Source organism: Desmodus rotundus, chromosome 9 (genome assembly GCF_022682495.2).
Source record: "Desmodus rotundus isolate HL8 chromosome 9, HLdesRot8A.1, whole genome shotgun sequence".
Taxonomy (NCBI): Eukaryota; Metazoa; Chordata; class Mammalia; order Chiroptera; family Phyllostomidae; genus Desmodus; species Desmodus rotundus.
Window position 1 is genome coordinate 89,056,414 of NC_071395.1, and position 23,794 is coordinate 89,080,207.

The following is a 23,794-nucleotide window of genomic DNA, read 5'->3' on the forward strand; positions in this document are numbered from 1 at the left end:
AAAGGAAGATGCAAGATGTAACAGATGACAGAATGTTTAAGGACTACATACTTGTGGTTGAGTGTCAAGGAGATAAGACTAGAGAAATGGAGATTATATTTTGGTCCATTTTGAATAAATGCTAGTCTGAGGAATTTATACTTGTAGGCAGTGGGGAGTCATTTAGTAATATGTTTTTAAACTGGAATATGTCATGGTAAGGCTGAACTTTTTTTTTTTAATTTTAATTTTTTATTGTTATTCAGTTACAGTTGTGTGCCTTTTCTCCCCATCCCTCCACCCCACCCCAGCCAAACCCCCCTCCCTCCCCCACCTCCACCCTCCCCCTTGATTTTGTCCATGTGTCCTTTATAGTAGTTCCTGTAATCCCCTCTCCTCACTGTCCTCTCCCCACTCCCCCCTGTCCATTGTTAGATTGTTCTTAACTTCAATGTCTCTGATTATATTTTGTTTCCTTTTTTTTTTTCCTTATTTATTATGTTCCAGTTAAAGGTGAGATCATATGGTATTTGTCCCTCACCGTCTGGCTTATTTCACTTAACATAATGCTCTCCAGTTCCATCCATGCTGTTGCAAAGGGTATAAGCTCCTTTCTCTCTGCTGCGTAGAATTCCATTGTGTAAATATACCATAGTTTTTGGATCCACTCGTTTGCTGATGGGCACTTAGGTTGCTTCCAGTACTTGGCTATTGTAAATTGTGCTGCTATGAACATTGGGGTGCACAGGTTCTTTTGGATTGGTGTTTCAGGGTTCTTAGGGTATAATCCCAGCAGCGGAATTGCTGGGTCAAAGGGCAGTTCCATTTTTAGTTTTCTGAGGAAATTCCATACTGTTTTCCACAGTGGCCTCACCAGTCTGCATTCCCACCAACAGTGCACTAGGGTTCCCTTTTCTCCGCATCCTCTCCAACATTTGTTTGTGGATTTGTTTATGTTGGCCACTCTGACCGGTGTGACTATGGTACCTCATTGTGGTTTTAATTTGCATCTCTCTGATGGCTAGTGATGCTGAGCATCTTTTCATATGTCTCTGGGCCCTCTGTATGTCTTCTTTGGAGAAGTGTCTGTTCAAGTCCTTTGCCCATTTTTTAATTGGGTTGTTTGTCTTCCTGGAGTGGAGTCGTGTGAGTTCTTTAAGGCTGAACTTTTGAAAACTAATCCAGCCTGGGGGATAGGATATATTAGAACAAGGGGGCTGATAATAGCATGACTTTTAATAGCCACATAAGATTCCATCTAAGCTTTTACCAAATACTAAAGATGGCACTCTTTGTTTGCTGTGATTACTTTAGTGACCATCCTTTTTAGATAAATGTTGGTTCACATCCTGATTTCTTTTTTTAAGATTTTATTTACCTTTAGGGAGAGGGGAAGGGAGGGAAACATTGATGTGTGAGAGATACCTCCATCAATTGTCTCTCTTGTGACCCCAGCTGGGCACCTGGCCCGCAACCCAGGCATGTGCCGTTGACTGGGAATGGAACCTGTGAGTTTTTGGTTCACAGGTCGGCGCTCAATCCACTGAGCCACACCAGCCAGGGCACATATCCCTGATTTTTTTTTTAAGTATATTTTATTGATTATGCTATTACAGTTATCCCAATTTTTTCCCCTTGCCCCCCTCTGCCCGGTACCCCCCCTTCCTTCCAGCAACTCTCCCCGCCTTAGTTCATGTCCATGGGTTGTGCATGTAAGTTCTTTGGCTTCTCCATTTCCTATGCTATTCTTAACTTCCCCTGTTTATTTTGTTCCTACCAATTGTGCTTCGTAATCCCTGCACTATTTCCTCATTCAAAAAATTTGGACCACTTCACGAATTTGCATATCATCTTTGTTCAGGGGCCATCCTAATCTCTGCATCGTTCCAGTCTTAGTATATGTGCTGCCAAAGCGAGCACATCCCTGATTTTTTTAAGGTTTTCATTATGTATTACTAATATATTATAAATAATACATAACACATGCATTTTACAATATATATAAAAGAACACATTATATATATCACTATATTATAAATATAATAAATATATTTCCACCAGTGGGGTAAGAAAGTGCCCATTTTGCCAATTCTAGCTTTTTATAAACCATCTTTGCATTCAGTGCATTAAAATTCTCTTGTTTGAATTTGCATTTGTTTAACTACTAATAAAATTAAATACTTTCATGACCTCTAATACCCAAATATCCATAGTTGGAAATTCTTTCCTGTGTTTTATTTAACTCATCAATTCATCTTGAACCCCTCCACTTCTCCGTCCTGTAGGCATATCAAATTCAGCATGTTGCAAATAGAATTCATGCTGTAGTGAACACTCCCAACCTCCCATTTCCTTGCCCGCTGAACTACCCAGGTCAGAAGGGGGAAGCAACACACTCCTTCCCATGCCTCACTGCCCCTGTGCAGGCTGGTTATCAGGCCCTTTTCAATGTACATCTTACATCTCTATCAAATACCTTTCAGCTCTCTTGTCTGTCTCTGGGTCCTAGATTGGGACGTCTTCAACCGTCACTTAACCTCTTGAAGGAACCAGCCTGCCTCACATTTATCCTCCACACACACAGTGCTGTGCTCAAAGGCAGTCCTGACCATGTTATGCCCTCCCTTAAAATCTTCAGTGGAAAATGATTGTATGCTTTAACGTATGTGGATAGTTTGTGACTTGGCTTTTGCTTCTCTTCAGCCTCATCCTTTGTTGCTTCATTCATTTGTTGATTTATTTTAAAAATATCTATCGAGTACCATCTATGTTCCTGGGACTAAATCAGATCTGGCCTATGTCCTGATGGAGCAAGGCAGATAGCTGGTGTATCAGTGAGAGAAATGTTTCGAAAGGGGGCAAGTAAATATATATGATCTGGTCTGAGGTGGTCAGAGAAGGCGCCTTGAAGAGGTGATGAACTCAGAACTAAAGCAGCCAATTGAAGGGTGGGGAAGGAGGATTCTAGGCCCTAGGATCACCAGGTGCAATGGCCTGGAGGGGAAACCATGAAGGATTATAAGTAGGAAGTGATATGACCATATTTGTGGTTTAAAAAAAAATCCCTCTGACAATTTTAGAGAGTTAATTGGAGTGGGATAAGAATTGATAAAGGGAATTAGGCTATTTTTTAAAAAAATTATTTTTGATTTTAGAGAGAGAAACATAGATTTTGTTGTTCCACTTACTTATGCAATCATTGGTTGCTTTTTGTATGTGCCCTGACTGGGGATTGAACCAGCAACATTGATATATGGGGACATTACTCTAACCAACTGAGCTACCTGGCCAGGGTGGGAATTAGGCTATTGAAGTAGACCAGGTGGCAGATCTTGTGTAGTATTAGTATCAGTGGGAATGGAGAGACATAATTCAAAAAATAATTTAGGATTTAGAATGATACATCTTAGTGACAGATTGGTTAGGTGGGGTGTGATTAAGGGGAGAAAGGGATCAAAGATGAATCAACTTCTAAATTCTTTTATTTCTCTTCTTATATATAACTTCTCACCTTGAATGTTTGTCAAGTGATATTGAATTCTTTATAGTTCTCTTCATACACCTTACAGTTGTTCACTGCTCTGATGATTAACTTCTACTCACCCATCCATCCCTTGCCATCTCTGGTCACCATTTCCTTTTCCCCAGGTGGTGCTAAGTTTCTTCACCTCCCCCCTCTACCCCTCAGGATTGTGTGCATTTATATGTTGCTCAGTTTCCAAATATTTGGGAGTTTTCTGGACATCTTTCTGTTACTGATTTACTCGTATAATTTTAATTCATTTTGTTCAGAGAGCATACTTTGACTTTAATTTTATAAAAAGTTTTTAGATGTTTGTTTTGTGCCTCAAAATAGTGTCTGTCTAGGTGAAGGTTCCAAGTGTACTTGGAAAGAAGGTGTGTTCTGCTGTTGGGTGGGGCATTCTGTAGGTGTCGATAAAGTCAAGTTGTTAGCAGTGTTAAGGTCTTCTATATCCTTGCTCATATTCTGTCTGCTTGTTCTATTGATTACTAGGAGAGGAGTGTTGAAGTCTATAACTATTGTTATGGATTTGTTTCTTTCTCTTTGGAGTTCTGTCAGCCTTTATGGTTCTATTTATTAAGGCATACACATTTAGGAAGGATTATTTGATTCCTTTATCATTGTATTTTCATTTCTTAAGACGTTGTACTGAAATAGACTGTTAATTATTGGCTCTGTCCTTCATTAGAACCTACTTTAGGGTAGGGAGGGTCATATTCATCTCCCTCTCCTTAGTGCCTGGCTCATTTTTTAGTATGCAATAGGTAATTGTTGAACTGAGTGAGCTAGTCAAAGAAAATCTCTGAATTCTTTTCACCCTTAGTTCTCTGCTGTCCAGTCCAGTATGGCAGCCATAAGCCATATGTGGCTTTTAAATTTGAATAAGTAAGATCAGCCTTGGCTGGTGTGGCTCAGTGGATTGAGTGCAGGCCTGAAAACCAAAGGGTCACCAGTTCTATTCCCAGTCAGGGCACTTGCCTGGGTTGCAGGCTAGGTACCCAGTAGGGGACGAGAGAGGGGCAGCCACACATTGATGTTTCCATCCCTCTTTTTCTCCCCTCCTTCCTCCTCTGTCTAAAAATAAATAAATAAAATCTTTAAAAAAATAAGTAAGAAAGATACAAAGTTCAGTTCTTCAGTGACACTAGTTAACATTTCAAGTGCTCAGTAGCCACTTGTGGCTACTGTATTGTACCACACAGATGTACAACATTTGGGTCATTTCATATCATTACAGAAAGTTCTTTTGGACTGACTGTGCTGTCATAGTCAGTCTACTTCTGCTAGACTGTGAGAATTTACCTAGCATTTCTTTTCCTTTAGCACTTTTATTTGCTCCAAATCCTGCACAGCCAGGGTAGTCCCAGCAGTTTGGCTATGGTCCTCCTCCTCTGTTGAGACTGTCGGCCCAGTGTTATTTATGTATATGATGGCATTGAATTTCTGTGTTAAGACTGGAGAGATCATCTTTGAGATGACTACCTCATTTGTTGTTCTTGGTAAGAGGAACAGACAGTCTGTTAACACTTAGTTTTAGGAAATCTGCCACAGTCCTGAAAATTAGGCTAAGAGCTGTAGATGTAGGGCAGAAGGGAAAAGAGGATTAAAATTCAGAGACTTTTGGTTGAGAAATATAATTTGATAACTCAGGGAATTCCTATGTTGTAAAAGTTTAAAAGTTGGTTTGTGAGCTGAATTATGGCATGCTAATGTGTCCCAGTATGCCTGGGTTCTCGTATATAAAATCTTTTTTCTCAGGAGTCTTCTGGCTAAGTTATTTAGCTAATAGTTTTGAAGGAAAAGACATTTTTTTCTGAGAGGAATTCTTTTGCTACTTAAGTGATGTTAAGTTTCAACTATGGAAGCTCTGGAGATCTGCTAAGAAAGGTAATGCTTCGACTCCGCCCTGATGGATGTTTTAGAATTCACACATTTGGGAGACTGCATAGCCCAAGTGATTCCACTGAATGGCAGTGTAGGCGCAATTTCTGCATTTTACTGTCATGGCTTCCCACTTGACTTCAGTATGTTAGCATTGCCTCCTTTGAGGTCTGTCTTTTTATAGTATATTCTATTTATGGAACTTAAAAAGTATTTCAGAAATGCACATATTAATCTGTGTGGAATTTCTTTTCTTGTCCTTTTCCTTCTAATGCTACATAGCTATATTGAGATTTATCAGAGGAAATAGTCCAACATTTAAAATGGCTAATAAAAATTCAGTCCCTCCTCTCAGTGCAATTTTCCCCATTCTTCTATAGACATCAAAATTGTTTCGCACATTCCTTGAACTCTTACTCAGTGAATTATCCTTCTCTCCAACAGATGACCACTGTGCTTTCCAAGTGTTATGCAAATAGTAAAAAATAAAAAGTGGTGCCCTGGCTGGGTGGCTCAGTTGGTTGTAGCATCATCCTGTGCACCCAAAGAAGGCTGCGGGTTCAATTCCTGGTCAGGGCACATACCTAGGTTGCTGGTGCAATCTCCTATCGGGCGTGTGGGGAAGGCGACAAATCAGTATTTTCCCCACATCAGTATTTCTCTCCCCCACCCCGCCCTTTCCTCTTTCTCTAAAATCAGTAAACATATCCTTGGGTAAGGATTTTAAAAAAAGCGGTTTCACTGTACTTTCAGATACATTTGAACTTTTTCAGTCTTAATTATCTGGGTGAAATGCCTCATATTTCTGATCATTGGTAAATTGGGAAGATTGTCTTCATAGATATATTATCCTTAATTGCCTAAATAGCTTGAATTAAGAATCTTTTCTGTGTTTTGGAAGAAACCTAATAATGGAGATTGTTCATGGCAGGAGTCACAACTCAAATGCCACCATGGTCCAAGTAGGTAAGGTAAAGATGTGAAGTGGTCCCTGGCTGGTGTAGCTCAGTGGATTGAGCGCAGGCCTGCAAACCAAAGGGTTGCCAGTTTTATTCCCAGTCAGGGCACATGCCTGGGTTGTGGGCCAGGTCCCCTTATTGGGGGTGCATGAGAGGAAACCACTCATTGATGTTTCTCTCCTTCTTTTTCTCCCTCCCTTCCCCTTTCTCTAAAAGTAAATAAATAAATAGCCTTACTGTGTACCAGACTACTGTTTACAGAGACAAACAACATAGATAAAACTCTCTGCCCTTAAGGAGAGTGCATTTTAGTGGTGATGTTAACTACTAGTTCATTCATCCATAAGCCATAGATAAAACTGGTTTGCATGGGTTAAAATTGTTGATCCTTGTGTAGCAATTTTTTTGTTTGTTTCATGGTGTTTTTAAGATTGATCCATGCTGACATATGTAGCCTTAATTAGTCAAGACTGCTCTTTAGAATTCTGTCAAATGAATATTCCACAACTTAACCATTCCCCTGTTGATGTACATTTGGTTGTTTCCAGCTCGATTGACTGTTTGCTTTTATAAACAACATTGAATGTTCTGCATATGCATGAAGAAGGCTTCTCTGTAGAAATGTTATTCAAATTGTGGGCTGTATGTTTTAAAAGCAGAAAGGATAGAACAGAAGTTAGAAGAATAAGATAGAAGAGATTGTACCAATATAAGACATAGAGAAAGAGTAGCTTTGTAGAACTTTAGTTTTGGGTTATGTGAGTACTGGATTGAGATATAAGAGGTACTTCTTACTTTGCATCATGGGTAAAAGTTTGCAGACTGCTTTCTCAGGATTGTATACACAACCTTAACCTATTACTGAATTGCTCTATAGAGTGATGGTCCCAGTTTACTGTCCCACTGGTGTTTCTGTTACTCTACCTTCTCCCCCAAAGTTTGTTTGGTTGAACTTACAAATTTTTGTCCACCAATGAGTATGAATAGTATCTCATTATGGTTTTACTTTGCCTTTTCCTGATAACTAGTGAGATTGATGTTAATCCTTTTTTTAAATACAGGAAAATTAATTTATCAGCTAGATATTAGATCATTGTTGAAAATGGTAATAAGCATAATTCTCAGTGGCATATTATATTAGAAATACATTTCCACGAATGGTTGAAATTATTTACTAATGATTGACAGTTGAGGGGCTTAAGTGGTTTAATTTTGAATTTTCTCTTTATACACTATAATCTGTACTCAGTTCTGTAAGTGTGAATCTTTGAATTTGGCATATTGACCTTATATTTATATTCTTACAAGACTTATCAGTAGCCATTAATAATAGCATCATCTTACTGATTTAAATATTAACCTTTTATATATATGTTTGCATAGATACCAGATGAGTATTTTTCTTTTAAAATATTATAATATAATACATGCATCTGATAATAAAAAATATAAAATGGTAAAAAATTAGTCTGTCATCCTTTTCTGTCCCCCCAGTTTTTGTTCCCAGAAGCAACTACTTAAAAAAGATTCTCATGTGACCTCTTACACATGTGTACTTTATCATTGCCCCTTTTTCTTTCTTTTTTTATGTTTCTGATTTTTCTCATTTGAGATTGTATTCATTGTTCTGTAGCTATTTTTTCCCTCCACTTAATAATGTGTCTTAAAGGTTTTTCATTTAGCACATGTGAATTTTTACTTTGTTCTTTTTTTAAAGAAGTATTTATTTTAGTTTTAGAGAGAGGGGAAGGGAAGGAGAGAGAAACATCAATGTGTGGCTACCAGGGACCTGGCTCACAACCCAGGCATGTGCCCCGTCTGGGAATCGAACCAGTGACCCTTGGGTTTGCAGGCCCATGCTCAATCCACGAGCCACACCAGCTAGGGCTACTTTGTTCTTTTCAACTGCTAGATTGGATTCCATTGTGTAGGTGTATCATAATTTATAATTCATTTAAGTATTGACTTATATTTAGGTTAAGACACAAAACTTAAGCTTTTATAAACTGTTGCATTAAGAACTTAAATTTGTACTTAAATTCATGTGTTCATATATCTGTGGGATAAATTTTAGGAGGTAGAATTGCTGGATCATAGGGATATTCATTCAGATAGAGTTTTGCCAGTTGCTTTCTAAAAAAAGTCAGCAAATTTATTCTCTCCCAATAATGCTTCAGAGTTTTTAATGTATTTAATGTTAGATTTCAAAAGTGCTCACATTGTCCCATATATATGTTACATATAGATGTATGTGTGTATATGTATATGTGTGTATATATATGTGTACGTGTGTGTGTGTAGTAGTTTGAATAGAAGCTATTTTGTGGTTTCCAGCTAGATAATATAGAATGTAGAATTTATGGACTTCTTATACCTCTTATACTAACAGAAAACCGACTGACTTTAGCTTAACGTAAAGCTGAATGAAATGCTTTAAAAAATCAGAATAATACAATAGTTGTCCAAAATCTTTCAAAATATATGAATGCTGATAATTTAAAATTGGACGTTAAATTAAATTAGACAATATTTGTGTTACTGCCTTACAGTGACATCTGGAAGGAACACAGGACTGTTTCTATAAACAATTTTATCTCGTTTGCTGACTTCTGTTTTTTCTACTCTCTTATTTGAGGATATTTCTCTAGGTTCAGTCTTCCCTTTTACTCCCGTTATGCTTCTCATTTATAGTTATGCACATGAGTCCCATAATTTCCAGAAGACATTGAAATGGACTGGATTATCTGTCGTGACTAGTATGGTGATTTGGTGATTAAATGAATCTGTGAAAATTGCATATGTGTGTAGGTGGTGTCAGTTTTGTGAAGTTTGCTGAGATGGAGGAGGTTTCATTCTATTTAGGCTCACCAGCAGTGGCTGGCCCAGAGGGATCCCTTGGACTTTTTCTACAGAAAGTATGGGTATATTCTTGTTTGGAAAATTTATTTTCCAGGGAATGAATAGTGAGGGTCATTGTATAAATGAAAATCTTGACTTTTTGTATTCTTCATTATACTGTCATCTCTTGGTACCATGTACCAACCAAGCTTGGGGTGGAGGAAAGGAATGGAGGCAGGTGGGGGGAGGCAGTTAAGATGGTACCAGCAGCCCAAAATCATGGTTAATAAAATTTAATTGTACAGAAATGAATTTAATGTTAATAGATCTTGTTAAAATTATTTCTGACATTTAAAAATATATTTTCTATACTATAAACATTAGGAGAAACTTGTTTCTTTCAATAAGTTTTTTTTTTTATACAGCAGGGCTTATTGTAATAGCTCATAGATTTGTTAAGAGGGAGGTAGGTGTGCTTATTATAAACTAAGCTGTCAAATGCTATATATTGATATTTATATACATACACATGTATTCCTGGACATCATATCCTATAAATTGGGGAACAGGTGCCTCAAGTTCCTAAACTGGCCCTCACCAGCGTGGTTCAGTTGTTTGGGCATTGTCAGTTCGCTTCCTGGTCAGGGCACATGCCTAGGTTGCGGGTTGGGTCCTCAGTTGGGATGCCTGTGAGAGGTAACTGATTGGTGTTTCTCTGTCTTTCTCTTCCCCTTTACCTCTCTCTAAAAAATAAAAAAGTGAAGTTGCTTAATTGAGTGCTTAAAAAGGTAGACTGTTATTAGCCTTCTAGGTGAGCCCCTTCCCCCTTTATTTTCCCAGTATTAGAACTCTGCTTCTCTCTTCCTCCTTTTTACTTCTTCCTTTCTGTCTCAGCCCTAACCTTGTGCTTCATGGTAGAACTGCTCGTTTGGCTCTTAGGAAGTCAGTCCTTCTGGCAGAGGAAAGGGGTGCTGCACCAGAGAACTTCCTGTCTGGTTGTTGAGAGGCATTTGTGTATTGTGCCTGACAAAGTGAGATCTATTCTGCTTGTTATCTTACATGGAGATGTTTTTTCTTGTTTATGTTCTTGTCAGCTCTTTCACAAATGTGCTTTAGAAAAATATTATCATGATTACTTGTAAACCAGTTAACCCCTCTACAGAATTAAGAGCTGATTATAATTTACCTTTTTTAAAATTTACTTCCAGTTTGGAATATAATGGGGAAAATTTTAATTTAGATTTTCTTGTCTCCTTTTTCAATTATAGTTGATACTCAGTATTACTTTATATTACTTTCAGATATACAGCATAGTGATTAGACTATTATATTTATGTAATTTATTTTTAAGATTTTATTTATTTATCTTCAGAGAGGGTAAGGGAAGGAGAAAGAGAGGGAGAGAAGCATCAATGTGTGGTTTCCTCTCAAGTGCCCCCAACTAGGGACCTGGCACGAAACCCAGGCATGTGCCCTGACTGGGAATTGAACCAGTGACCCCTTGGTTTGCAGTCTGGCACTCAATTCACTGAACCACACCAGCCAGGGCTATTATATTTATATAATTTATGAAGTGACCCTTGATAAGTCTGTTACTCACCTGGCATCATATGTGTTAATCCAGTGTTATTGACTGTATTCCCTATACTTTACATCCCTGTGACTGTTTTGTAACTACCAATTTATACTTCTCAGTCCCTTCACTTTTTCACCCATTCCCCCAGCCCCTCCTCCATCTGGCAGTTCTCTGTATCTATGAGTCTATTTCTGATATTTTGTTGTTGTTCATTTATTTTGTTCTTTTGATTCCACATGTAAGTAAAATCATATGGGTTTGTCTTTCTCTGACTTATTTCACTTAGCATAATACTCTCTGGGTCATTTCATGTTGTTAGAAATGGTAACGTTTCATTCTTTTTTATGACAGAATAATGTTCCATTGTATATATGTACCACTTCTTTATACACTTACCTACTGATGGCCACTTAGGTTGCTTTCATATCTTGGCTATTAATAATGCTGCAATGAAAGTAAGGGTACATATATTCTTTTGACTTAGTGTTTTGTATTTCTTCGAAAAAATACCCACAGGTGGAATTGCTGGGTCATAAGGTTGTTCTGTTTTTTTTTAATTTTTGAGAAACCTCCACACTGCTTTCCAAAGTAGCTACACCAATTTGCATTCCCACCAACTGTGCTTGAGGGTTCCCTTTACTCATCCTGGCCAGTACATGTTGTCGGTTGATTTATTGATGATAGCCATTCTGACAGGTGTGAGGTGATATCTCCTTTTGGTTTTAACGTGCATTTCTTTGATGATTAGCAACATTGAGCATCTTTTTATATGTCTATTGGCCATTTGTGTGTCCTCTTTGGAGATGTGTCTATTCAGGTCCTCTGACCTTTTAAAAAAATTTAAATTTATTATTATATTATTTATCCTCACCTGAGGATTTGCCTATTGATTTTGGAGAGAGGGGAAGGAAGGGAGAGAAACAGTGATACGAGAGAGAAACATTGATCAGTTGCTTCCTGCATGCGCCCCGACTGGGGACTGAACCTGCGACCCTTGCTTCCTCAGGACGACACTCCAACCAAACAAGCCACACAGGCCAGGGCTCCTGTGCCCATTTTTTAATTGGATTGTTTGTTTGGTGTTAAGTTGTATGAGTTCTTTATGAATTTTGGCCCCTTATCAGATGTATCATTGGCAGATATCTTCTCCCAGTTGGTAGGTTGTCTTTTCATTTTGTTGATGGTTTCCTTTGCTGTGCAAAACCTTTTCAATTTGATGTAGTCCTATTTGTTTATTTTTCCTTTTGTTTCTGTTATCCAAGGAGTTATATCAGAAAAAAATATTACCATGAGCAATATCAGGGAGTTTACTGCCTATGTTTTTATTCAGGAGTTTTATTGTTTTGGGTGACTTACATTTAGGTCTTTAATCCATTTTGAGTTTATTTTTGTATATAGTATAAGAAGGTAGTCTAGTTTCAGAATTTAGATTTTCTGTAGACTTAATAATACAGCTAAATCCTTGCTTCTTAGTATTATTTTTACTTGACAGTTACTAGAAAAATAAAAGTATGCTTATATAATTTTTGAGTTATAGATCCAAATAGGAAAAATTGGAAAACACTTAGTCTGTAGAAATGATATATTGATTTGTAATTATACCATTTCTTTATTTACAGGTAGGCGAAAACCAAGAGTACATCGACCTCGTTCTCCAATATTGGAAGAAAAAGATATCCCACCCCTTGAATTTCCCAAGTCCTCTGAGGATTTAATGGTGCCTAATGAGCATATAATGAATGTTATTGCCATTTATGAGGTACTGCGGAACTTTGGCACTGTTTTAAGGTTATCTCCTTTTCGCTTTGAGGACTTTTGTGCAGCTTTGGTGAGTCAAGAGCAGTGTACACTTATGGCGGAGATGCACGTTGTGCTTTTGAAAGCAGTTTTGCGTGAAGAAGACACTTCCAATACTACCTTTGGACCTGCTGATCTGAAAGATAGCGTTAATTCCACGCTGTATTTCATAGATGGAATGACGTGGCCGGAGGTGCTGCGGGTGTACTGTGAGAGTGATAAGGAGTACCATCATGTGCTTCCTTACCAAGAAGCAGAGGACTATCCTTATGGACCAGTAGAGAACAAAATCAAAGTTCTGCAGTTCTTAGTCGATCAGTTTCTTACCACAAATATTGCTCGTGAGGAACTGATGTCTGAAGGGGTGATCCAATATGATGACCATTGTAGGGTTTGTCACAAACTTGGGGATTTGCTTTGCTGTGAGACATGTTCAGCAGTGTACCATTTGGAATGTGTGAAACCACCTCTGGAGGAGGTGCCAGAGGACGAATGGCAGTGTGAAGTCTGTGTAGCACATAAGGTGCCTGGTGTGACTGACTGTGTTGCTGAAATCCAAAAAAACAAACCATATATTCGACATGAACCTATTGGATATGACAGAAGTCGGAGAAAATACTGGTTCTTAAACCGAAGGCTCATAATGTAAGTAAATCTGGTCTTGATTTTTGTATGATCTAAAATTAAGGCAGTTTCCTCCTGATGTAGCAGAACTGTGCTGCCGGCGTGATCTAAACCTTTGTGATTTAATAATCAGTTGTGTAGTTAAATAATGTCTGACTTGAAGAAATATTTACATGAAAACAATTTTTAAAATTGTAATGAAAGAAGAGTATATTATAAAAAAGCAAAGTATACAACATTGTTTTCAATGCCTAGGATGGGAAGTAGAAGGTTCTTAGGCAGAATACCTCTGTGGTCCCTTCCCTAGTTAGGTTCCCTCAGCCCACCCTGAGGTAATCTTCGCCCTCATTAGGATTTTCTTGCTCCTCTTTTTAGTTTACTATGTCTGTATGTAAATGCAACCGCAGGAACAAACCAGCTGTCTTAAGGAAAGATCAGTTCTGCCACTAGTGATTGCAGCCTCCCAGGAGGTAAGCCCAGCAGGCTCATGGTCCCAGTCTGGCTTCTGCTTTTCTGAGGATTCTTAAGAGGCTCTTCCAGGCATGTCAGTGGAAAGGTCAGGAGGCTTTTTGGGAGAGAGGAGGATTCACCTCAGTCCAGGTGTGTGGCAGGGTTGTAGTGTGGCCTTGGTTTTGGACATCCTGTGGAAATTTGGTCAGAGGGAGCGGGCTACTTTGTATTTTCAGCTTCTAACAGGGGTGGTCTAGTCTTTTGGCGTCTCTGGGCCACACTGGAAGAAGAAGAGTTGTCTTGGGCCACGTGTTAAATACACAAACACTAATGAAAACTGATGAGCAAAGAAAAGGTTTTAAGTAAATTTACAATTTTGTGTTGGGCCGCATTCATAGCCATCCTGGGCGGCATGCTGCCCGCATGCCCCGTGTTAGACACCCCTGTAAATTTTTAAAGCCTTCCTCCTGTTCTCAGAATTAGGTCAAATTAGAAAATCTGTGGTGGGATGAAAAGAATGTTAGAGCAGGGCATGAAGAGAGCAGGAACTTCATCTGTATGTGGTCAGGCCAAGCCAGGTAGAGATAAGTATTTTAGCCACGCTCACCTTTAGTTTATAAACATGGTACAGAGTAAGCAGAGATCTTCAGAATTTTGCGCAGTTTTCTCATTGCTGCACTGCTGTTGAGAAATTCGAATCTACTCATTGATTCTTTGTATGACCAGTTTGGACTTAATCTGGAGGTTTACAGAATCTTTGCTTCCGGTGTTCTGTAGTTTTATTAGTGATGTTCTGTGGGTCTGTCCTAATGCATTGGGTATTTAGTAGCCACTTTGAATCTGGTAATTCTAAGTCCTTTGATGTTTGTTTTGGTCTCTTCCATCCTCAGATGTCTATTAATCCTTAATTTTTTGCTCCTGATTACTCTGGGATTATACCAATGATTGGAAGTTCTGAGCAAGTGGGTAGGCCTTACCAATTTTGAGCTTTACTGTTGGGTTATTTTCTTATTCTATTTTATTGGGAATCCCTGATGTCACTCTCTTTAGTTCTCCTTCTTGAGCTGGTCAGATGGCCCAGAGAGATCCTTTCTGGTGTTCTGCTTGGAGCATGAGGGTCTGGCTGGCTGAGTGGTGGAAGCGGGCTGTACTTCACATGCGTACAACATCTACGGTGTGTATAGCCACTCAGTGCCCTTGATTTTCTGTGCAGTCCCATTGTTCACACCTGAGCCTTGTGTTCCCTGGTCCCAAGACCCTGTTTTACCATCTTCAGTAGACACTAAACCTTTGGTGGGTTGAAGAGGATAGGTGGTTTAAGGATCTGCTCCTTAAACAGCATTCAAGCAGTTCTCTGCTGTATATACCTCCCTCCTTATTTTCAGTGCCTTTTAAAAAATATTTTATTTATTTTAAAGATTTTATTTTTTTACAGAGGGGAAGGGAGGAAAAAGAGGGAGAGAAACATTGATGCATGAAAGAAACATCCATCTGCTGCCTCTTGCATAGTAGCCCCCTGAGCTGGGGGCCTGGCTCACAACCCAGGCATGTGCCCTGACTGGGAATCAAAACAGGTGACCTTTCAGTTCGCAGGCCGATGCTCAACCCACTGAATCACACCAGTCAGGGCTTCGATGGTTTTTAAGGAGAGTTACTGTCCTCAGCTTCACCCTTTTGGTTTGGGGCTTGGGCTTTCTTGGATCTGCTAAGGAGTTACCTCTTGTCCATTTGCTTTTCTGCTTCCAAAAATACTTTGTTGTCTCTCCCATTTTCTCTATCCTTGTGAATTTTGTCTTTATTTGTTTAACAGTTTAAGAGGGTTTTAGGAGGGAGCAAAATGAGATATGTGGATTCAGTCTATATTACCTTAATCCGGAAACTGATATGAGAAACAGTATGTAAAGTTTTATATACAGTTGGTTCGGATCAGTTATTTTTAGAAATTTGTGTAATTTTTTTTCTTGCCCCAACCTCCCAAGTATCTGGTCAAGGTGTTTATTGTGCTTCCCTACCCCCCCCCCCTTTTCTTTGACATCTTGTTGTGGAGGTGGTAACATGGAAACTTTTCAAGGTCATTAAAAATGGTGAGATAACTGTAACCACATTTTGGGTTGAAGTTTAATGTTGTATTTTATTTTAAACGAAAAGTCAGTGACACTGTCTTTATAGACAGACAGCAGTTAGTAGGCCATGTTCACCAAGTCTCAAGTCCTCCCCAAAGGGCTCAGAGTCCTTAGGATTGCTGTGAACAAATTAGGAAGTAAGTGAAATTTATTCTGTGCTCCTCTTCTCCCATTCCTATGCTTCCCTCTCCTATCCTCCTTTCTTCACCCTTTGGATGTTCATGCTCACTGCCTCTTACTACCTTTCCTATGTTCCCCTTTGGGGCCAGAGAGAGGCCAAAGGAGCTAGGTCCACAAATAGGTAGGCGTTGACATTTGTAAGGCTTATTACACAATAATCACAGGCTTAGGCCTTGGTTTTAAGATTTTAGACCAAGTTGTAATTAGTTGGTGATGGGCTAGTATAACAGTAGGCAACAGCAACATTTATTGAGCATTTACTATGTGCTTGACAGTGTTATAAACATTTTATATATGTTTTTCCTTTTTTGTTTTTGTTTTTAGATTTTATTTATTTTTAGAGAGGGGAAGGGAGGGAGAAAGAGAGGGAGAGAAACATCAATGTGTGGTTGCATGTCACGTATCCCCTACTAGGGACCTGGCCTACAACCCAGGCAAATGCCCTACACTGGTAATAAAATTGGCGACCCTTCGGTTTGCAGGCTGGTGCTCAATCCACTGAGCTACACCAGCTAGGGCTACATTTTATATATGTTTTTTCATTAATGCTTACAAGAACCCAATATATACATACTGTTTTATCTGCATTTTACAAATGAAGAGACTGAAGCTCAGAGAAGTTAAGTAACTTGCCCCAGGGCTTGGCTGTTAGAAAGTGAGACCTGGAATTTTTTTCAGAACCTATTTATGAAAATATTTTCCATAACTAATTTTATACTGTAGCATAGTTTCCAAGCCATCATCTTCAGAAGTCTGCCACTTGCTTTGATTTATAAGCATTGTTAAAACAAATGCTTATAACTGGTGAGAGAAAGATAGTGTAGTGGTTTTTGCTATACCTGAGCTGAGTATTTCTGAGATCTTTAAAAATTTGAGACTAAGGCAGTTTTAGAAAATATAAAATAAATTGTCACTCCAAAAATGTTTTGTTTCCTAATATATCTGTATCAGTATATAAAACAACACTCAGGCAAGCAGGAAAGGAGTTTTTTGAATGTAGTTAAAATAAGTGCAAACTTCTGAAATGGCATGAATCAGAGGACTTAAGGCATTATCTTTGGCCCTGGCTGGTGTAGCTCAGTGGATTGAGCACAGACAGGCCTGCGAACCAAAGGGTCACTGGTCATTTCCCAGCCAGGGCACATGCCTGGGTTGCAGGCCAGGTCCCCAACTGGGAGCAACCACACATTGATGTTTCTCTCCCTCTCTTTCTCCTTCCCTTCCCCTCTTTCTAAAAAATAAATAAATATAATCTTTAAAAATATTATCTGAAGCTAACTTTGGAAACATATGTAAAATAAGTAAAACTTCCAAGTCTGGGTCATAAAATTAATGTTTAAAAGAAAAAAGACATCGTCTTTGAATCCATCCACCTATGGATGGGTTTGTGCTACATTATTAATGAAATGAAATAATCTACTTTTCTAAATTGAACAGTAAAATTCTTTGTTACATGTTTGACAACGAAACTGTTCTCTTAAGTTTATTTGTTTTTGAAAGGTGTAATTATAGTCCCTCAAATGGCTTTTGTAAATGCATAGTAAAACACTAAATTTAATGGAAAATTTCAGACAAATAAGGATATGTTTGTTTATGCTTTGACATTTGACTGTTTTCTTTCTAAAGTCAAATATGAAACTTTAAATATCATTGTTAGTGATAATTAAGTATTCTTTGTCAATAATTTGAGTAAATCTGAAAGATTATCTTTCTAAAGTTTGAATAAGACAAATTCCGTTTAAGTGCCCCCTTGTGGTAGACCATATGTGTACTCCTGGTGAAAGTTTTGAAGCCATGTACCCCGCTTAGTTCACAGTATGTAAAGATTTGGTATATACACTCCCTGAAAGCCCGTAAGTTGAAAATGATGAATGATGTTCAAGGAAGGCATGCCTAAAACAAAGCCTGAGGCAGTGAACAATTTTTAATTATATTGCTAGTAGTTTGTAGAAATTGAGTTATTCCATTATTGCTTTTATTTGTTTAATACTCATTTAAAAATGTTTTTTTTAATATAGGTTAGTGAAACATATAATAAAAGAAACGTTCTTTTTTGTCTGCATCTGGAACCAAGATATTGGATAAACAATTTAGTGATTGATTTTAATCCATTATCTGAAAGCTAATCTTTCTTAAATATTGCTTTCATTCTCTCAATCATTTGCTGTGACACTGAGGCTTTCAGTAAAATAGGAATTGCCAAATTAGAAAAATTGACCTTTCACCTGTCACTCTCCTCTGAATAAAATTACCTTGAACACAGCATTTTAAAACTGTATATTTTTTTCATTTGCTAAATAAAACTAAATTATACTTTTTAAAACATTTTTATTTATTTATTTTTAGACAGGGGAATTGAGAGAGAAGGAGAGGGAGAGAAACATCAAAGTGTGGTTGCCGCTCGCATGCCCCTTACTGGGGACCTGGCCTGCAACCCAAGCATGTGCCCTGACTGGGAATCGAACCAGTGACCCTTTGGTTCACAGGCCGGCATTCAATCCACTGAGCCACACCAGCCAGGGCTAAATTATATTTTTTGACCTGTACAGCTTTCTACTTGCATTTCCTCATTCTAGCTGTAAGCTACCTGTTTATTTGTTGGCTTGGCTGTCATCAAACCGACATCTATTACTATACTTCTGCCCATTTCTAGTTCTGTATGTCCAGCAGCAGGCACCTCATGACATGTCTAAAGTGTAACTCATCACATCCTCCCCATTACCTGCCTTTTCATTCAGTGTTCCCATCTTAGTAGATGGGATCACCATCAACCAGCTGCTCAAGCTAGAAACCTGAGAATAGTCTTTTGGACTATATTGTTTGTTATGCTTTTTAATTACCTCTTAAATATTGAATCAGTTTCTCTCCATTCTCAGCGTCCCTACCGTAATACAAGCCAACATTATCTCAGTAGACTAATTTAATGGCCTCCTGACTGGTATATATATAACTCCCCATTCCCCAATTCTATTCTCAGTTTCATAGCAGGATGATTTTTTAAACAGCAATTCTGATCAGGTCGTCTTTTCCTCCAAGTTGAAAAGCCTTTCCATTACTTGGGTTTGCTGTTAACCGAAAGTTCGCAGGTCCCTAACTTTGTACATTTAATTCTCTTGCTTCCTACCACCCCCCAAAATAAATAAATTAAAAGCAAACTTAACATCCAAAAACTTTTTGGCTAACTTACCCTTCAAGTCTAGGCCTATTTATGTTATTTCCCAGGGCTTTTTTTCTCTGAACCTCTCCCTTTTGTATCCTGAAACACTTCTACCTTTTTCTTTTTCCTTTTTATTTATTTTCAGAAAGAGGAGAAGGGAGGAAGAAATAGAGGAAGAGGAACTAGGAGACTGGTCCACCACCCAGACATGTGACCTTTTGGTTCACAGGCCTGCGTACAGTCCACTGAGCCACACCAGCCAGGGCTGCCTTTTTCTTTTTAAACAACCATCTCATTTGTAAATATTTGTCATAAGGTAGATATCGCACAGTTTGAAAGATGAGGAAAATAATAGCAACTCTGCTTATTGCGCCCATGAGGTGTATTCTAAGTACTTTACATACTTTAACTCAACCCTCCTGACAGCATTTTGATGTTAGGAGAAGTTGAGCAGAGAGAGGTTAAGTAATCTATACAACATCACACAGCTAGTAAGTAGTGGAATCAGTATTCAGTTTTAGGCATTTTGACCTACTCGTTGTCTTTAATTGTTGAATCCCTACCTGCATTAGTGTCCTGTGGCTGCCATAAAAAAGTTCCACAAACTGCATGGCAGAAGTTTATTCTCTTACAGTTCTGGACGCTAGAAGTCTAAAATAAAGTTGTTAGTAGGGTTGTGCTCCTTCTGAAAGCTCTAGGAACGAATCCTTCCTTGCCCTTTCCAGCTTCTGACCTGTTGGCAGCATACAAGGTCTGTCCGGGAAAAGTCCGGCCATTGTTAATACAGTGAGAATGGTTTGTGCAATATCGATGTAACCTGGCAGCCTAGGAGAGTGGACTGGAATGCACATGCGTGAACAATGACAACTTCAGGGTACTAGTCAGTGGGGGCGGTAGACGCTGTTGCATGAGCATGTGTACTGTATGGCTGTCGCATTCAAGATGACTGAGCAAGTAGAGCAACAAATCTGCATCAAATTTTGCGTTAAGCCTGAAATGTTCCCCCACAGAAGCTATTCAATCATTCAGAAGGCTGCAGCTATGGGAAACTGGTGATTGGCAGCCTCATCACAACAGCATCCCCACTCATGCATCACATATCATGCAGAGTTTTCTGGCAGAACATCAAATCGCCCAGATGACCCAGATCCCCTGCAGCCCAGATTTGGCACCCTGCAACTTCTGGCTTTCCCCAGAACTAAAATCGCCTTTCAAACTGTTGGTGAGATTCAGGAAAATACGACAGGGCAGCTTACGGTGATTGGGAGAACTCTGTGAAGTCCCAAGGTGCCTGCTTTGAAGGGCACTGAGGTGTCATTGTTCTACGTACAATGTTTCTTGTATTTTCAATGAATGTCTCCATTTTTCATATTATATGGAAGGATACCTTCTGGACAGACCTTGTAATTCTAATCTTTGCCTGTCACTTCTTCAATGCAGTCTATGCCTTTCCAGCAAGTGCCTCACATTCATTCTTCCAGCCTTTTCCCATTATTCAATTCCAAAGCCATTTCCACATTTTTTAGGTATTTTGTTATAACACTTAATTTCTCAGTGTCACAATCTGTATTAGTTTCCTAGGACTGCCATAACTAATTACCATAAACTGAGTCTTTAAAATAACAAGAGTTTATTCTGTCATGATTCTGGTGACTAGAAGTCTGAAATCATGGTGTCACAGGATTGGTTCTTTCTGGAGGCTCTCAGGCAACTCATTTCCGGACCCGTCTCCTAGCTTCTGGTGGTTGCCAGCAGTCCTTGATGTTTCTTGGCTTATAGACAGAAGCATCAATTGCATCTCTGCCTGTATCTTCACATCACCTTCTTTTTTGTGTCTCCTTTTCTTATAAGGGCACCCAGCATTGAATTTAGGGCTTATGTTAAATCCAGAATGATTTCATCTCAAGAACCGTAGTTAATTACGTCTACAAAGACCCTGTTTCCAAATAAGGTCACATTCTAAGGTTTCAGGTAGACATGAATTTTGGGGGCATTCTTTTCAACCCAATATATACTAGTGTTCCTTTTATTCTTTGTTTCTGTAGGTGTGTTTAGAACTAAAACTAAAAACTTAATGTTCGTCCCTAACCTCTTACTCATCTTGCCATAGTAAAAGCCAAACAGATTTTAAAATGTAGGCACACATATGTATGTTTGCTCATAAGTATATTTTTTGGCAAAGATTTTCATCCCAACCATCCTTTCCTGCCATCCCGGGAGCATCTTGAGCTGATTAGTGTCTGTAGGGATGCCAGGCCAATTTGGGTATACATAAGGAAAATTGTAGGGACAGAGCTTCTGTAGAAACCAAATCCTCCAAAACCAAATGTACATAGAGATCAATGTATATTTATATAAGACAGCTGCTGTTGTCACTTTTAAACTTAGAACAAATAATTTTGATAATATAAGCTGTGTAAATGTGCCCAAGTCATAAGTATTAAAAACAACTTTTCTTTGAAAGCATTAGCAGTTATTGTTCATTCTTTTTTGCTGCGTTATGCACTTAAATAATTTGTCTTTCTACATGTAGCTTCAAGAAGAAAAATATTGTAAGTGTTAAGTATTAATCTTTGATGAGTAAAATTAAAAATAGTTCTTGTGTGACACCTTTTTAGAGGGACACAGACAAACTACATTTAGGGGAAGAATAATAGGATACTGAAGACTCTGGATAACAAGTTGTATGAGGAATGATTAAAATATTTGAACATATTTGTCCTGAAGAGAAAAAAAAGTGAAAGTTATAAATGTTGTGAAAGATTTGAAAGATGGAAGGATGTGTTAGGTTGATTTTGCCTAACTTTTACAGACAGAACCAGGACTAATTGGTGGACGTGTTAGGTTTGCATTGTCGCATTAAAGAGAAAACCTTTCTAAAAGAGCAATTCCAGTTTAGAGCAGACTGCCATATGAAGTAGTGAGTTCGCTGTGAAGATGAAAATTAAGATTAAAATTATAAGTAAGTGTTCTTTGTTAAGATGGACATTCTGCTAAGTCAGACGTTAGGGACCCTTTCATATAGTCTGTGAGTTGCTTGAAAAAATGGACAGAATGGCCATTTAATTAAATTTATTTCCATAACATCTCATTTTAATGTTGATATCTTATGCTTGTAAATTACCCTAAGAACATTTTTATGTAGAATGTTTTTCTTGTTCCATTGAAATTTGTTGATATTTCTGAAAAAGAAAAAAGCAAACAGTTACAGAGAGAAGTTAACATCTTTATAAGAGGGGAAATCCTTAAGAGTGACATTTTAGAAAATGAATCAGACAGTGCCCTGACCCGTGTGACTCAATTGGTTGGGCTCGTCCCTCAAAGCAAAAAGGTCACTAGTTCCATTCCAGGACAGGGCACATGCCTGGGCTGGGGGTTCAGCCCCTGTTCAGGGTGCGTTAGAGAAGCAATCTATTGATGTTTCTCTCTCACATTGGTGTTTCTCTCCCTCTCTTCTCCATCCCTTCTCTCTAAGAATAAATGAATAGCCCTGGGCAAGTCATGCAGGCAGGCAGAGCGTTGTCCTGATACACTAGGTTGCAGGTTCTATCCCTGGTCAGGGCACATACAGTAATTGACCAAGAAATGTGTAAATAAGTAAAACAAAAATTGATACATCTCTTTCTCAGTAAAAAACTTTTAAATCAATAAAAATCTTTTTAAAAAACACCTATTTGAAAAGAATCAGGCATTGCTGTAACATTCATGCTCAGTCAAAGCTCACTAAGTGCTTTCTGATTTGATACTGTCATTTAATTGGATTTTTTAATTGCCTTTTTACAACTGTTTATTAATTTTTTTGATTAGGTCTCTGACATCCTTAAAATTGTAAATTGAAATAAGACCATTGTCATTGCTCAGTCATAAGTCAGTAGAAATATCCATTATAGAGTGAAATCTGTAATAGATTTAAGAAATGATCTTCAGAAATTGTTGTAAAAAGCTTCTAACAGACATATACTAATCTCATATGCCAGCAGATACTGATTTGAAAGAGCAAAAGCCAGATAAAGGAACCCTTTATCAATCTTTTTTCTTTTCAAATTTTGATAGTTTTGATAGCCTTTTATTTATCCATGATTTACTTTCTTTCTTTAGAATCACTTAGTGATTCATTCCTGGAATTCTGCTAAATTTTCATTTATCTACTATCTTAATAGTAATAATATTTTATATTTATTGATCACTAATGATGTGCCCAGGCACTATGATACATGCATTATTATCATACCTTTGACTGTTACAGTGACCCTGAAGACAGCTATTGTTATGGTAAATAAAATGCCTTAGAGAGGCTGCATCTGTGTCTTGTCCAAGTCTGTGTTCACATATCTAAGCAGCGACTGAGCCCATTTAAAGCTCAATCTTTCTGAAAGCCCAGTTCTTTCAACTCTATGAGTTTGCTTTTGAGTAGACAGGAAAGTTGGACTCTTTTTCATCAAGTGTACCTCACGTACACTCCTGGATTTTTTTTAATGAGAGAAGAAATACCCTCACATGTGTTTCTCTTAAGTCTGGTCCTAGACACTAGACATTAAATTGCCTGTTTTTAGTTAGTGACCATCTCTGTTGAAGTCTCTACCTCTGTTGCAAGTGAACGGGACCTTGGGAGAGATTTAAGCAGTAAAGGAAGCTGCTACTCTTCCCAGTTTGAGCTTTGTCCATATGAAAAGTAGAGCAATGAGATACTATTGTTCCTTTGAAACG

The 23,794-nt window shown here is 38.2% G+C and overlaps 1 protein-coding gene and 1 non-coding gene across 13 annotated transcripts in view; one reads left to right on the forward strand and one right to left on the reverse strand.

The window, feature by feature from the left end:
• Positions 1–23,794, forward strand: part of BPTF (bromodomain PHD finger transcription factor) — a 124,408-nt gene that overhangs the window by 11,306 nt on the left and 89,308 nt on the right. For all 12 annotated transcript variants that reach the window (XM_024573445.2, XM_024573447.2, XM_045182534.2 and 9 more), the window contains exon 2: positions 12,376–13,198. In XM_024573445.2, the coding sequence (XP_024429213.2) occupies positions 12,376–13,198 (823 nt within the window). The remainder of the gene's footprint in view (positions 1–12,375; positions 13,199–23,794) is intronic.
• Positions 1,796–1,899, reverse strand: LOC112316609 (U6 spliceosomal RNA). Its single transcript, XR_002976013.2, has one exon. It is a non-coding gene; the product is annotated as a U6 spliceosomal RNA (small nuclear RNA).